This window comes from Tenrec ecaudatus, chromosome 12 (genome assembly GCF_050624435.1).
Source record: "Tenrec ecaudatus isolate mTenEca1 chromosome 12, mTenEca1.hap1, whole genome shotgun sequence".
NCBI lineage: Eukaryota > Metazoa > Chordata > Mammalia > Afrosoricida > Tenrecidae > Tenrec > Tenrec ecaudatus.
The window spans coordinates 116,707,323-116,720,881 of record NC_134541.1 but is presented as its reverse complement, the minus strand read 5'-3'; the positions used below and the strand labels follow the sequence as shown (position 1 = coordinate 116,720,881).

At 45.8% G+C, this 13,559-nt stretch overlaps 1 protein-coding gene across 1 annotated transcript in view; it reads left to right on the top strand.

Moving 5' to 3' along the window:
- The window catches only part of DNAH3 (dynein axonemal heavy chain 3), a 226,805-nt gene that overhangs the window by 179,628 nt on the left and 33,618 nt on the right, over nucleotides 1–13,559 (top strand). Inside the window, exons 51-52 of the mRNA XM_075528109.1 lie at nucleotides 5,173–5,355; nucleotides 11,998–12,196. Coding sequence (XP_075384224.1) covers nucleotides 5,173–5,355; nucleotides 11,998–12,196 — 382 coding nt within the window. The remainder of the gene's footprint in view (nucleotides 1–5,172; nucleotides 5,356–11,997; nucleotides 12,197–13,559) is intronic.

The window sequence follows — 13,559 nt, the reverse complement described above, 5'->3', positions numbered from 1 at the left end:
GTACCCGGCCACCACTATCAACTGTCCTGAATAGGATCTCATTAGAAGGCTCCAGGCAATGGGAGAAAATATGGGGCAGAATTCAAAATCATAAAAGAAACCAGGCTTCCTGATAGGATAGAACTTGGTAGGACCTCCAAGACTATGGCCCTTCTTCACCCTTCAAGTCCGGACTGACCTCACCCCATGTTAGAATGATCCACCATTTAGGATCAAGTGAAGCATATATCCAAGGGAAAAGTTCAGAGGGTGAGGAAAGAAGGGTGAAGGGAAACAAGCACAGGGAGGAATTGGATAATTGATGATACATGGAGGGGACTGCAATGGATAAGTCAAAGCAAAATACATATGCATATTTGAATGTAAAACTGATGATCTGCTCTGTAAACTTCCACCCAATTATAAGAGGAAGTTTTCTAAATAAAATGAAAAAGATAGAGAGAGTGCCACAGTGCCATTTCACATCCCTTGAGCCCTCCCCATGTGCCTGGCATTGTGTACAAGGCAAGTAGTATCCTCATCTCTATAGTAAACACGCAGAAACCCAGACAAAGAGCGGCCAGGCAATGTACTCATGGCCATGCAGCCTTTTGAGTAGTCCCCATGAGTGACCAGGCCTGCGTTGTTCCTAACCAGACCAGGGTGCTGTGCTTCTTCGCACATACAACTTGCTAAAGACAGTGGGAACAGATCAAGATTCCTTCAGCAAACACTTTAAAGCCAATCCTGTGTGTCTAAGCTACCTTGAGCATCAGAATCTGAACTGGTGAGCAAAAACGGTAGAGGTATAAATTCCAGCTCTTTATCAGGAAACTGTGAGGTGTTTATTTGTGTGAAATAAAGGCACTAATTCCCTGAGATGTGGTATATGAGGCAGTACCCCCCCCAAAAAAACTGGAAAAAAGCTCCACTGGCAGAGCTTTTGTTGTACGAATTTTTCCTGCTAGTCAAGCACTGCGCAGCTTGCTCTGAGTTAGTGCACCCAGTGGTGTTGCCTGGGAAGTTTCTCTCTGATCACGCTGAATTTTTTTGTAAAAGCAGTCTCCCTTGAACCTAGTTTTTTGTAATGGCCAATTTAAGAGAATTAAGTGCGGCTGTGAAACTTTGTGTCCTGCTTGGGAAAAGTGCCGCAGAAACTGTTGTGATGTTGACCACAGTTTACAAAGACAGCGCTATGGGAAAAAATTAAGTGCATGAGTAGTTTTCTTGTTTCAAAAAAGGTGAAATGTTGATTGATGACAAACCTTGTTCTGGATACCCATCAACTTCCCAAACAGACAAGAATGTCAATAAAATTTGTGCACTTGTGCTTGAAGACCAACAACAGACCATTGAAGAGATAGGGAAGGTATCTGGACGTATTGAAGCTCGGTTCAGAGAATTCTAAAGGAAGATTTGGGAATGAGAAGAGGCACTGCCAAATTTGTGCCTTGGGTTCAGACTGACTAGGAAAAAAGAGCATCAGGTGGACACATGCGAACAGCTCAAAGTGACCCAAACCTTAAGGTCATTTCTGGTGACGAGACGTGGTGCTATTCTTAAGACCCCGAAAGCAAACATCAGTCATGCCAGTGGAAGTCGCCATTGTCACCTTGCCCACAAAAATGCTTGTCAAGTGAAATCAAAGATCAAGACGATGTTCATTTGTTTTTGTTGTTTTTTTTTTTTTTATGTGAGGGAAATAGCGCATTTGGAGTTCATTCCACCAGGTCAGACTGTTAATCGAACTTTCTATTTAGAAGTTCTAAAAAGATAGCATAACAGTGTGTGACAAAAAAAAAAGGCCTTATTTGTAGCAGATGGGGCACTGATTTTGCCACCATGACAATGCGCCTGTCCATGTAGCCATCTCAGTGCACCAGTGCTCGGGCATGCTAAAGAACAGCATGCCTCTCTTGCCCCATGCCCCTGACTCACCTGACCTCGCCCCATGAGGCTTCTTCTCTTTTTTTGCTAATGAAGAGGGTGATGAAAAGACAGTGATTTGATTAAGTAGAAGATGTGAAGAAACAAACGAGGGAGGTGCTGTCAGCCATCCAAACATATGAGTTTGAAAAGCATTTCCAAGAATGGAATCACAGATTTGCCCCCTTTGTCATGTGGCAATACTCCCTCTGTCTAACCCTTTCTCCATATCCAGTCTTCTCTTTTATCAGACATCACTTTGATTGGATCAGAACCCACCCTACTCTGGTAGAACCTCCTGTAACTGAAAACATCTTGAAAGCCAAACCTGTTGGTATTGAGTCTATGGAGTCTATAGGACACAAAGAAATCCATAGGACGAGTGGAAGAGCTCCCATAAGATTTCCAAGTGCTGTAATCGCTGCAGAAGCAGATTGCCACATTTGTCTTCTTTGGAGTTGATGATGAGTTTGAACCACTGACCTTGTGCTTAACAGCTCTTCACTTACCTACTTGGTCACTAGGGCTCCTAGACATCTTCAAAGACGTTGTTTCCAGACAAAGTCATTCTCACCAGTACAGAAGTTAGTCCTTCAGCATATCCTTTTGATGTTTGTAGTCCTGTCAGCTCCAACTCGTGGCAACTGGATGTGCCAAACCCAACCCACCCAATGCCATTGAGTCGATTCTGCCCCTCAGTGGTCAAACCAAGAATGAAAACTCACTAAGCCAGACTGCAGGTAGAAACAAATGCCCGTGAAAGATGAAAGTTCCTCTGGCCAGCCTTAACACAAGCAGTATTGCATAGCCTAGCTCTCCCTGCTCACACAAGAAGAAGGGTGGCTCCACAGGGAGGAAGCAAAGATGTTGTCATCATTTTTATATTCAGTTAACCATTCATTATAGGGCAGCACACTTTTTTAATTAACAGATTTTTAAAAATCATTTTATGGGAGGCTTCTGCAACTCTTACCACAATCCATACATACATCAATGTGTCAAGTACTTTTGTTGCCATCATCATTCTCAAAACATTTGCCTTCTACTTGAGCCCTTGGAATCAGCTCCTCATTTTCCCCCTCCCTCCCCACTCCCCACGCCCTCATGAACCCTTGATAATTTATAAGTTATTATTATTTTGTCATATCTTACATTGTCCGATGTCTCCCTTCACCCACTTTTCTGTTGTTTGTCCCCCAGGGAGGAGGTTATGTGTAGATCCTTGTAATTGGTTCCCCCTTTCCACCCCACCCTCCTGGTATCGCTACTCTCACCACTGGTCCTGAAGGGATTGGCATATCATTCACAAACTATACCATTTTATAGTTCAGTCATATGTTTAAAATTGTGCAGTCACCACCACAATCAATTTTAGAATGTTTCTTTGTTCTTATCCTCGTCGTTATGAGGACAAGCTCCTTTTCCTCCCTGCAACCCCTCTGCCATGGCCCTAAGGAACCCTTAATTCAGGTACCGTCTCCATAGATTTGCCTGCCCTGGATTTCATACACAGAAAACATTTTGAAAAGAAAAGAACCCCACAACAATTACAAAGTAAAACAGAGAAAACCCTCCAGCAAAAGAAAGCAGAAAATATTAAAAAGCTAGAACAAACTTAAAATGGGTCAAAGAAGGTGATCAAATGGTAGTGTTCAGTTTTCACCTAGCTGCGTTGAACGATCCACTTTCCAGTACACTCTGCATGGTAGTAAGGCTATTCCCATCCCTGCCCTGTGGGCAGAGGGAGTCATTAGAGGCTGAACCCACATGGATTTCCCCTTCAGTTTTGTTTGTTTGTTTGTCTTTGTAAAACTGAAACAACATAGCACCAAGTCCACATGGAAGAAGCACGCCGCCGGTGTGATCATGAGGAGTCACAGGGACCAGGTAGTAGGCATCAGCAGACACATAACAAGCAAACAAAAGCATATTTTTGAGAATGAGGAGGGTCTGGAGCAGAGATCCAAAGCCCATCTGTAGACAATGGAACAATCTCCCCACAGAGGGGCCACAGGGAAGGGATGAATCACCAGGGCTCAGCAAAGCATCAATGAAATACACTATATTCCTCTGGTTCCTTGAGGCTTCCTCACCACCCACTACCATGACCCCAGTGCGGCTTCTCAATTCCGACTAGACCAGAACATGCACACAGGTATAGATAAGAGATGGAAGCTCATGACACACAGAATCCTGGAACAGGAGTGGGAACAGTGATACCAGAAGGGGAGGGGGAAGAAGGGGAGAGGAAAGAGAATGGGGGAACGGATCGCAATGATCAACACACCCCTCTCCAGGGAGAAGAGCAACAGAAAACATGGGAGAAGGGAGACAGCAGTCTGTGTGAGATATGAAAATAACAACACTGTACAATCTATCAAGGGGTTATGAGGGTGGGGAAAGGGAGGGGAAAAAGAGGAGCTGAGACCAAGGACTCAATAGAAAGTAAATGTCTAGAAAAGAATGACGGCTACATATGTCCAAATTTTCCTGATGCAAGTGATGTAAGGATTGCAACAAGAGTTGTAAGAGTACCAAAAAAAATTATGGAAGGAGGGTGGTGTGTAAAGGGGGAACCGATTACAGGGATCTACATATAACCTCCTCCCTGGGGGACGGACAACAGAAAAGTGAGTGGAGGGAGACATCGGACAGGGCAAGATATGAAAAAATAATTTATAAATTATCAAGGGTTCATAAGGGAGGGGGGATCAGGGAGGGATGGGGGGAATGAGCAACTGATGCCAAGGGCTTAACTGAAGAGCAAATGCTTTGAGAATGACAAGGACAACGAATGTACAGATGTGCTTTACACAATGGATGTATGTATGGATTGTGATGAGTTGTATGAGCCCCCAATAAAATGATTTTTTTAAAAGAAAGAAAAAACGGAAACTTTGAAATGGATCAAAAGGGGGATCAAATGATAAGATTTTAACCTCCTGACATCTTCCATAATTGACTTGCTAATGCTTGTCTGATAACAGGCTACGCATACACCTCAACTAGGATCAGAGAGGGTTCAAATTCGGGGCTTTCACTGTCCTTTGTAGCCTTCTGCAAACCAGGGCAACATTTATATTTTTTAGCTCAATACCTGAGTGTTAAAAGATAAAAGAGATCAACACTAATTGAAAAAGATAGTCCCAATACCCTGTCAGATTCATTAGTAAATATTTTTCCTCTGGTTAGAAGATTGATTTCACGCTACCATTTTCAGCATTGATATACTGACCCCAAACTCCCCCATTCCGCTCTCCTTGCTAGGTGGCCGTCATGCAAATAGAACTGACTGCCCTTCAGCCCCAACTTATTCAGACGTCCGAGGAAACCGCAAAGATGATGGTGAAAATTGAAGTGGAGACGAGAGAAGCCGATGCCAAGAAACTCCTGGTGCAAGCAGATGAAAAAGAAGCCAATGCCGCCGCCGCAGTTGCTCAAGGAATCAAGGTATCGAGAGCTGAGAGGGAACTACCTAGGCTGGGCTGGACCGCAATCTCCCGAAAGCCTCAGGACGGCAGCTCTGCATGATGCCTGTGATCATGCTGTGATCATGCCTGTCTCACGGATGGGAACCGCGAGGCTCAGAGAGGGCAGGTGACTTTTCCAGTAAGTGATGAACACATCTTTCTGAAACCTGTTTTCTCCAGCAAGCATTATGGTCGGCCATTTTTCCCCTTTTCACTCTGGCAAGGCCTTCAAAGGCCAACAGGATCTGACCTCACCTCTTATGATTTCACCCCCCCACCTTCCCCTGTCTCTCCCCTCCCCTCACCTCCACTCGCACTCTGCTCTGCCTGTACTGGCCTTCCTGGTCTTCAAATAAACAAGCCACGCTCTCACCCTTGGCCTGTGTACCAACCATTTCCTCAACCTAGCATGTTCTCTTCCAAATACCCATAGGGCTGTTTCCTTCACCTCCATCGTGCTCTTGCTCAAACGTACCTCGTGTGATATAGGTGTGGAATAAATACTTAGCCAGATGACTGGATGTTGAAGGTAAAAGACTCCATTCAAAGGTTATTTATTTTCTTTTACTCATAGAAGAAATAGTCCTGCGTAGAACTTAAGCTACATTAGAGGAAAATCTGATTAACAGGGACTGTTTCTCAAAGTGTTTTTATGAACATGGTTTCATTTCGATGTGAAATCTACTTTGAGGTTTAGGAATGACAAGCATCGATATCTGAGAATCAAGGACATTGAAGTTCAGGGCTGAACTAAACTAGAGTCACACAGCTAGTTAGTTAGAACCCAGGGCTCATGGTGTTTAACTAAAATATTGAGGGGGGGAAACATGTCTGGCTTCTATATGGTCCGGGAATAAATGACAGTCATTTCAAACTGACATTTTTCTAGTATGTTCCAAGAGTTGGCCTCTCCCAATCCCCAATCTCAGAGATATGCCAAGAATTTCCCGGGCATGAGAGATTAGTTTATTCTCGGTTCTAGTGGCACATGTGGAACCAAGAACCATAATCTAGTAGGTAATATACCATTCTACTCCAAGATGACAGTACCAACTACTCATCAGTACCATGCTGGTATCTTTTGTCTTCTTTCGTTTTAAAACTATTTAAGGCATACCAACTATAGGTTGACACTTTTCTAGGCAGTAGGGAAATGGGAATGAATAAGACAACATCTCATCCATCTTTTTTTTATCATCTTATTGGGGCTTGTACAATTCTGATCACAATCCATACATACATCCCATCTTATCTATCTTGGAACTATATTCTTTTCCACTTAATTTGTACTACCTTTTGCTCTTCAAAAGGGGCCCTGCTGGCATAATGGATTACACATTGGGCTGCTAACCATCAGGTCAACAGTTTGAGCCCGCCAGATGCTGCCTGGGAGAAAGATGAGGCTTTTTGTTCCCATAAAGATGTAGACTTGGAAACCTACTCTATCCTCTGGGGTCACTGTGAGTCAGAACCAACACAGTGGCAGTGAATTGTTTATGTAAAGGCAATTGTCTTGATAACAGTGTGTTTGGTGGGCTCCTTTGCCAAGGTCGCACAGCCATTAGTGATCGAATGAGGATGCAAACCCAAAGCTCTCTCGTCCCAGAGCCCTTTCATGTTACCAGTATCGATGCGGTTACAAACTGCCAGCAAGGGAACACACGCACAGTGTTACACCCCACAGCATTTCTTTAAAAAGCTAAATACTTATCCACCTTTAAAATTATGGAGACATTTTTTTAAAATATGAAACTTCTTGAAAATACACACAACACAAAACGAAACATTCTGACAACTTTGGGGCTGTGTTCCTGTGTAGTAGTTACATAGATGTTGACAACATGCTGCTAAAGCCCAGCCAGCCCATTTCCCACACTCAGAGTAACTGCCAGGCCCAGGAAAGCACATGAATTTACACTTAAGGCTTTTTTTTTTAAACATGATGCTAATATATTTCTCAAAAAAGGGCTGCTACAAACCTTCACCTTGTAACAAAATACAGTATCTGTGAAGCATAATCATGTGAAATACAATAAAGTGAATTATGCATATATTCATATCTCTTACCTGATAAAGCGTAGTTTGTTTATTTATTTATTTGTTTGTTTATTTACTTATTTGTCATTTTATTAGGGGCTCATACAACTCTTTTTACAATCCATACATACATCATTAGTATCCTAGACATCCTAGGGCTCCGTTGTTCAGCCCTGGCCTGGTCTCGGTTTCTCCATTCATAAAAGTAGGATAGTAAGAGAAACACTGTAGCACATGTCCAGCCACAGGCAGGGCTGGTTGGTCTAAGCTAGCTGGAGATTGGCTTTATCAAGCACTCCAGTCCACTTGGTCCAGATCAGTTGTCCTTTGCTTGGACTGATAGACTCACCTGACTAAGGCTAATGTCTCATCATTCGGAATTGCACTCTGCAGTGTCTGGGGAAACTTGCAGGAGGGAGGTGACTAAGGTGTATAAAGAGATGACCCAGGACTCCCCACCACACCCTCACCAAACAATGACCTGCCACCTTGGTTTCAGTGCAGAGGGTGGGGCCGAATGCGTGCCATCCCGCCTGGGTCCTGGTACAGGTGTGTCTGAGGGAGGGGAAACCACCCAGGGAGGAGGAGCTTATGATTGTCCTACAGCTTCCTGGGGTGGGTGGGGGGTTATTCTTGAGCCCCGCAGCTCTGATTCCACAGGAGGTCTGGGAATTTTCTCTGCTCTCCGCACACCAGTCAGTGAGATTACACACAAGAGCTCCAGAGTAGGGGTTCAACGTGTGAATGGGACCGCACTGGGGAAATGACTGAAAAGAGTGGACAAGAAAGACGAGGGTCTCCGGAAGACTTGCTTCACATGCACAAGGCTTCTTGAATTGGGTGATTGCTTTTAAGCTGGTGAAGCACTCATTCCCCATCATACGGACAATGAATGGGGCCAGAATGACTGCAAAGCTGAATCCGGTCTCCAGAGCACGTCGCGTTTGCACCTCTCTGACAGCCCTGGTGTTCTTGGCATTTTTGAACCCACTAGGGTGAATTTTAATTAGGGTATTTTTATCCTTAAACTAAATATTGTAGCAGTGACAACACATATGAAAGAACTTAATTTTAACATTAATTTTTTCCAAGTGTCCCTCTAGTTTCTATTCATAGCACAATTGGAATTTGTGTCATGTTCTTGTCTAGTTTTTCCTTAGAATTCTATCACAAATGTTTTCCCAGAATACCAGATCATCATTTTAATAACTAAAGTAAGGACATCATTCATCCAGTAACCATTCATAAACCTAAATCCCATGCCAGTCCAGTTGATGCCCACTCAAAGCCACCCTACAGAGCCGAAGAGAGCTGCCCGGTAGGGTTTCTGTAATCTGTAGAGAGCAGCCTGCCTTCGGGTGGGCAGCTAAGCACTCAACCACTGCACGACCCGTGCTCCTTAGCCATTCCCCTCTGAGGTGTTTCAGCTGCTTCTCCTTCCTCCTCATCTTCTGGGTTCCAGCAGTAAATTAGAGTTGTATGCCCAAATATCCTTTGGAATTTTAAAACAAAGAAATGTTCCCACTCCACCCAGATGAATCAGAATCTCGGGGTGCGGGACATGGCATGAAGCTTTCGAAGTACACCTTGGTGATTCAGGTGCACAGCAGGCTTGGAGTCACTGTTACAGATCATGTTGCCAGTAGAGGCCTTTTTGAGTTGCTTGGCAACCAGACATGTTGCAAGACCAAGGTGCCATCCAACCCTGCCCTCTAGGAACAGGGGCACAGGTGCAAGGCCACTGGGAGGCATGAAGCCTGAGGAGCCACTGGTTGTCTGGCAAGTTTTAAGACAACAGGCTGCAACTATTAATGAGGCAACACCGCGAGGACCTGGCGTATTAAAATGCACTTGACCTCCAAAGCTGTGGCTGGTTTCCTCTGTTGTCTAACTCTTTCTGAAGCTGATTTGAGGAACAGCAAAGTCTGGGTTGTGTTGTTCTTTGCACCTGGTACTTCGTCTGGTATGTGACCTAGGGATAGGAAGGAGGCAACGGAAGCAGGACATCCCATTTTGATGTTGGGGATATCTGACATGACTCACTTTGGGGATGTCAGAGGGGAAGGTATCATTTTAATAGGATGAAACCAAAGACATAAGTTTATAAGAAAAGCAGAAAATTTAAAGTATAAAGCATGCATGAGGCACCAAACCCACTGCCAAGAAGTTAACTCTGACTCACAGGGACGTTATAAGACAGAGAAGAATTGCTTTCTAGGTTTCCAAGCCTGTACGTCTGTACGGAAGTAGACTGCCAGATCTGTTTGTCACTGAGCAGCTGGTGGGTAAGAATTGCCAACCTTTCAGGTAGCAGCCCAGAGTTCAGCCACCGTGACACTCAGCTCCTTATGATAAGCAAATAAGGATATGTCCACATACCTGTAAGAAGGTTGAGCCACTTGGGTATTACTTGTCCATCACAGTCAACTTTTGAGATACTAAAGCTTCAAAACCTGCCTGCCTTGAGTTTTCTAGTATTTCACATAGTCTCTGAGCATGGCTATTGTCAACCTTCTCCATCTCTTGGGCCTTCTTTCTCTCCTAAACTTGATTGAACCTTGTACACCTGGTAAAGTTTCACTTCAGTCATCCCTGTGTGATCGCACCTTCGTCTGGGTGACTAACCGGATGACAGGGGTGGCCATGGGTGGGCAGGCGCTTAGGACAGGAGCCTGTGTCACTAAGCAACTGTGTTACATTGGCTGGCCTGTTATACCTCAGGGGACTCTGTGTGTGTGTGTGTGTGTGTGTGTGTGTGTGTGTGTGTGTGTGTGTAATTTGGTAATTGGACTACTAAATGACCTAGCAGTCCATTCTAGTTCTCATATCCTATCATGTTAAGCTTTTTTAAGAAAAAAAATTTATAATTTACTATAATTAACTATTAATACTATACTATTAACATACTATTAATACTATACAAGCCATTCCTTACTAGTACGTACGTGCAAAGTTGTACAAGCACCAGTGCTATTAAGTTCCAGACCGTTGTCATCACCCCCAGAAAGGAGCCTCTACTCCTCAGCAGTGCCCCGTCTCCTCTCATCTGTCTGCCAGCCCCTGGCCACCACGAATTTCCTTTCTGACTCTCAGGAGGTTTTTGTTCATGTCAGTGGAAGCATGTAGTAGGTGGCTCTGTGTCCACTACCTTTCCCGTTGCACAATGAGTTCAGGGTTCATCGATGTTCTAGCGTGAATCAGTGCTTCATTCCTTTTTTTTAAAAAACATTTTATTAGGGGCTCATACAACTCTTATCACAATCCATACATATACATACACAATTGTATAAAGCACATCCGCACATTCCCTGCCCCAATCATTCTCAAAGCATTTGCTGTCCACTTAAGCCCTTTGCATCAGGTCCTCTTTTTTTTCCCCCTCCCTCCCCACTTTCCCCTCCCTCATGTGTCCTTGGTAATTTATACATTGTTATTTTGTCATATCTTGCCCTATCCGGAGTCTCCCTTCCCCCCCTTCTCTGCCATCCATCTCCCAGGGAGGAGGTCACATGTGGATCCTTGTAATCAGTTCCCCCTTTCCAACCCACTCACCCTCCACTCTCCTAGCATCGCCCCTCACACCCTTGGTCCTGAAGGTATCATCTACCCTGGATTCCCTGTGCCTCCAGCCCCCATATGCACCAGTGTACAGCCTCTGCCCTATCCAGCCCTGCAAGATAGAATTCGGATCATGGTAGTTGGAGGGAGGAAGCATCCAGGATCTGGGGGAAAGCTGTGTTCTTCATCGGTACTACCTCGCACTCTGACTGACCCATCTCCTCTCCTAAACCCCTCTATGAGGGGATCTCCTGTGCTTCATTCCTTTTTTATGACTGAACAATAGTCATTGTTTACCTTTTTTGTTGAATTAGCAAACAGAGACATAATCAACTCCAACTCTTTACCTTATGGTTCCTCTCTCTGTCTTCCTACTCAGCTCCTCTCTCTGTCATGTTCTTCATTCTCCCCCTGCCTGGAGAAGAGCACTGGGTGGGGGGGAGCATGTTTCAGCGCTGGGCTGTCCACCGAAGGTCAGCAGCTTGCCCCCACCAGCCCCTCTGTAGAGAAAGAGAGAGCCATCTGCTTCTATCGAGAGTACAGTTGAGCTCTGTCCCAGTCAGTTGCAGGAGTTCAAAGCGACTAAGCAGAACAGACAAACAACCTTGCCTTGAACTCTACCCCTTCCCACCCTTCACATTATCTCCGATTCCTCCCCACCTCTTCTCAGAGCTGAACTGCCTTTCTAATCCTGAGCCCATCCTTGACCTTCTATATCTCTCCAGCCTGATTTTCCCCTTAAATGTGACCTCACCCTCTTCCCTCCTGGGCCTTCCATCACATGTCTCACACCTCACCCTTAGCCTTTACTCTCTTCCTGATCCGTGGGTGGGATCAATCGTCTACTGCATGTACCTCGGGAATTTGCTAAGAAGTGGAAGCTGAACTTTCCAAGATCGCACACTAGGTGCGTGCTCAGATGGCCAGGACATCCAAATCACGGGTCCCTCCGCTGTGCCCTCCCTGCAGGCTCAGGGCAGTGCTCTCAGGCACAGACACTCACCCTTGATGTCCATGCCGTCCGCAGAACGAATGCGAGGGGGACCTAGCAGAAGCGATGCCCGCGCTGGAAGCTGCGCTCTCAGCACTGGACACCCTGAACCCAGCCGACATCTCCCTGGTGAAGTCCATGCAGAATCCCCCCGGCCCTGTCAAGCTGGTTATGGAGAGCATTTGTGTCATGAAAGGACTGCGACCAGAGAGGAAGCCGGACCCTGGTGGCTCTGGTAATCCCCACCAGCACCCCGCCCTCACCCCCACCAGAGGCCTGTGTTGCCTGCTGCCCAACAGGCCCAAAAGCAGTCCTGTGGCCTTTCAGAGGACTCCAGAGAGGGGCCAGGATATACTGGTGCACCCAGAGGTCTCTCTGGGGCTTCTTCCTCATCCTCTCCCAGCTGCATCACTTGAAAAGATACAGTGTCTGTGGGGAATGCTGAGTTGAGTCAGGTCCCTGCCTCCCCATCATCCCCAAAGGAAGATCCTGTAGATGAAAGGACTGCCAAAAGCAGGGTGTGTGCAAGGAGAGCGATGGGGAGACAGACGAAAGAGAAAGAGAGAGAGAGAGAGAGAGAGAGAGAGAGAGAGAGAGAGAGAGAGAGAGAGAGAGAAGCACAGGACAAGACGGAGAGTGCGAAGGAGATGGAGAGGGGCCCAAACACACACAGAGACACACAACATAGACAGACTCACGCAGACAAATCCCAAGAGACAACAAAACCATGAAAAAAGCCAGGAGGACGAAACACTGAGAGACTGGAAGAAGGAGAGAGAGAGCAACAGAGGGAGACAAAGACTCACAGACCTGAAGTCAAACACAGACAGACAGGAGACCAAAAAACAGGGGCAAAGAAGCAGCAACAAACTTGGAGACAAAGGCATTACAAGCAGGAGAGAATTGGGAACAGAAAAGCCCCGAGTTAGAGACCAGGAGACATGTGGAGTCAGAGAAGAGGCAAGCAAGAAGGAGGAAAACACCTGAGGAGGGAGAAGCTGAAACGAACAGAGAGAGAGAGAGAGAAAGGGCGGCAGAAATGCAGAGAGAGGGAGAGATCAGAATATTTTTAAACTTGGGCCACGGAGAGAAGAGAGTAAGTTGGAGCATAGGAAAAACCCCATTTACTATTGATCCCAGAAGCATTCAGAGGTGAATATCCATTCTACTGAAGATTGGAATTAGAGGTAAGACCTCGCGTGAAGACCAGTGTCCTAGAAGCTGAGCTAGGACTTGCAAAACCAAGTGCAGAGGCATGTCCTGCCTCTGCCTTCTGCCTTCAAGAAAGCTCCCCTTCCTCGCTTGGGAGCCTGACTCCTGCTTCCTCATGCTTAGCATTTCCTCCTGTCTGGCCAGTTCCAGGCCAAAAGCCACGGGGAGAAGATGCCAAGGGAAGAGTCGGAGTTGGACTTTGCCACGGCCTCCTTTAGGAAAACAGCTGAGGAGCTTCAAAAAGGCTGCGTGCAGTCCAGGCCATGCCCCTTCCAGGCTTCCTCCAGGGGCTGGGGTGTGGCCTGAAAAACGGGCATGTTTGTAAAGCTCTTGAGGTACAGCCAGGATTTGGAACTACCAGGTTGGAAAAAAGCAGAGTCAGGTCA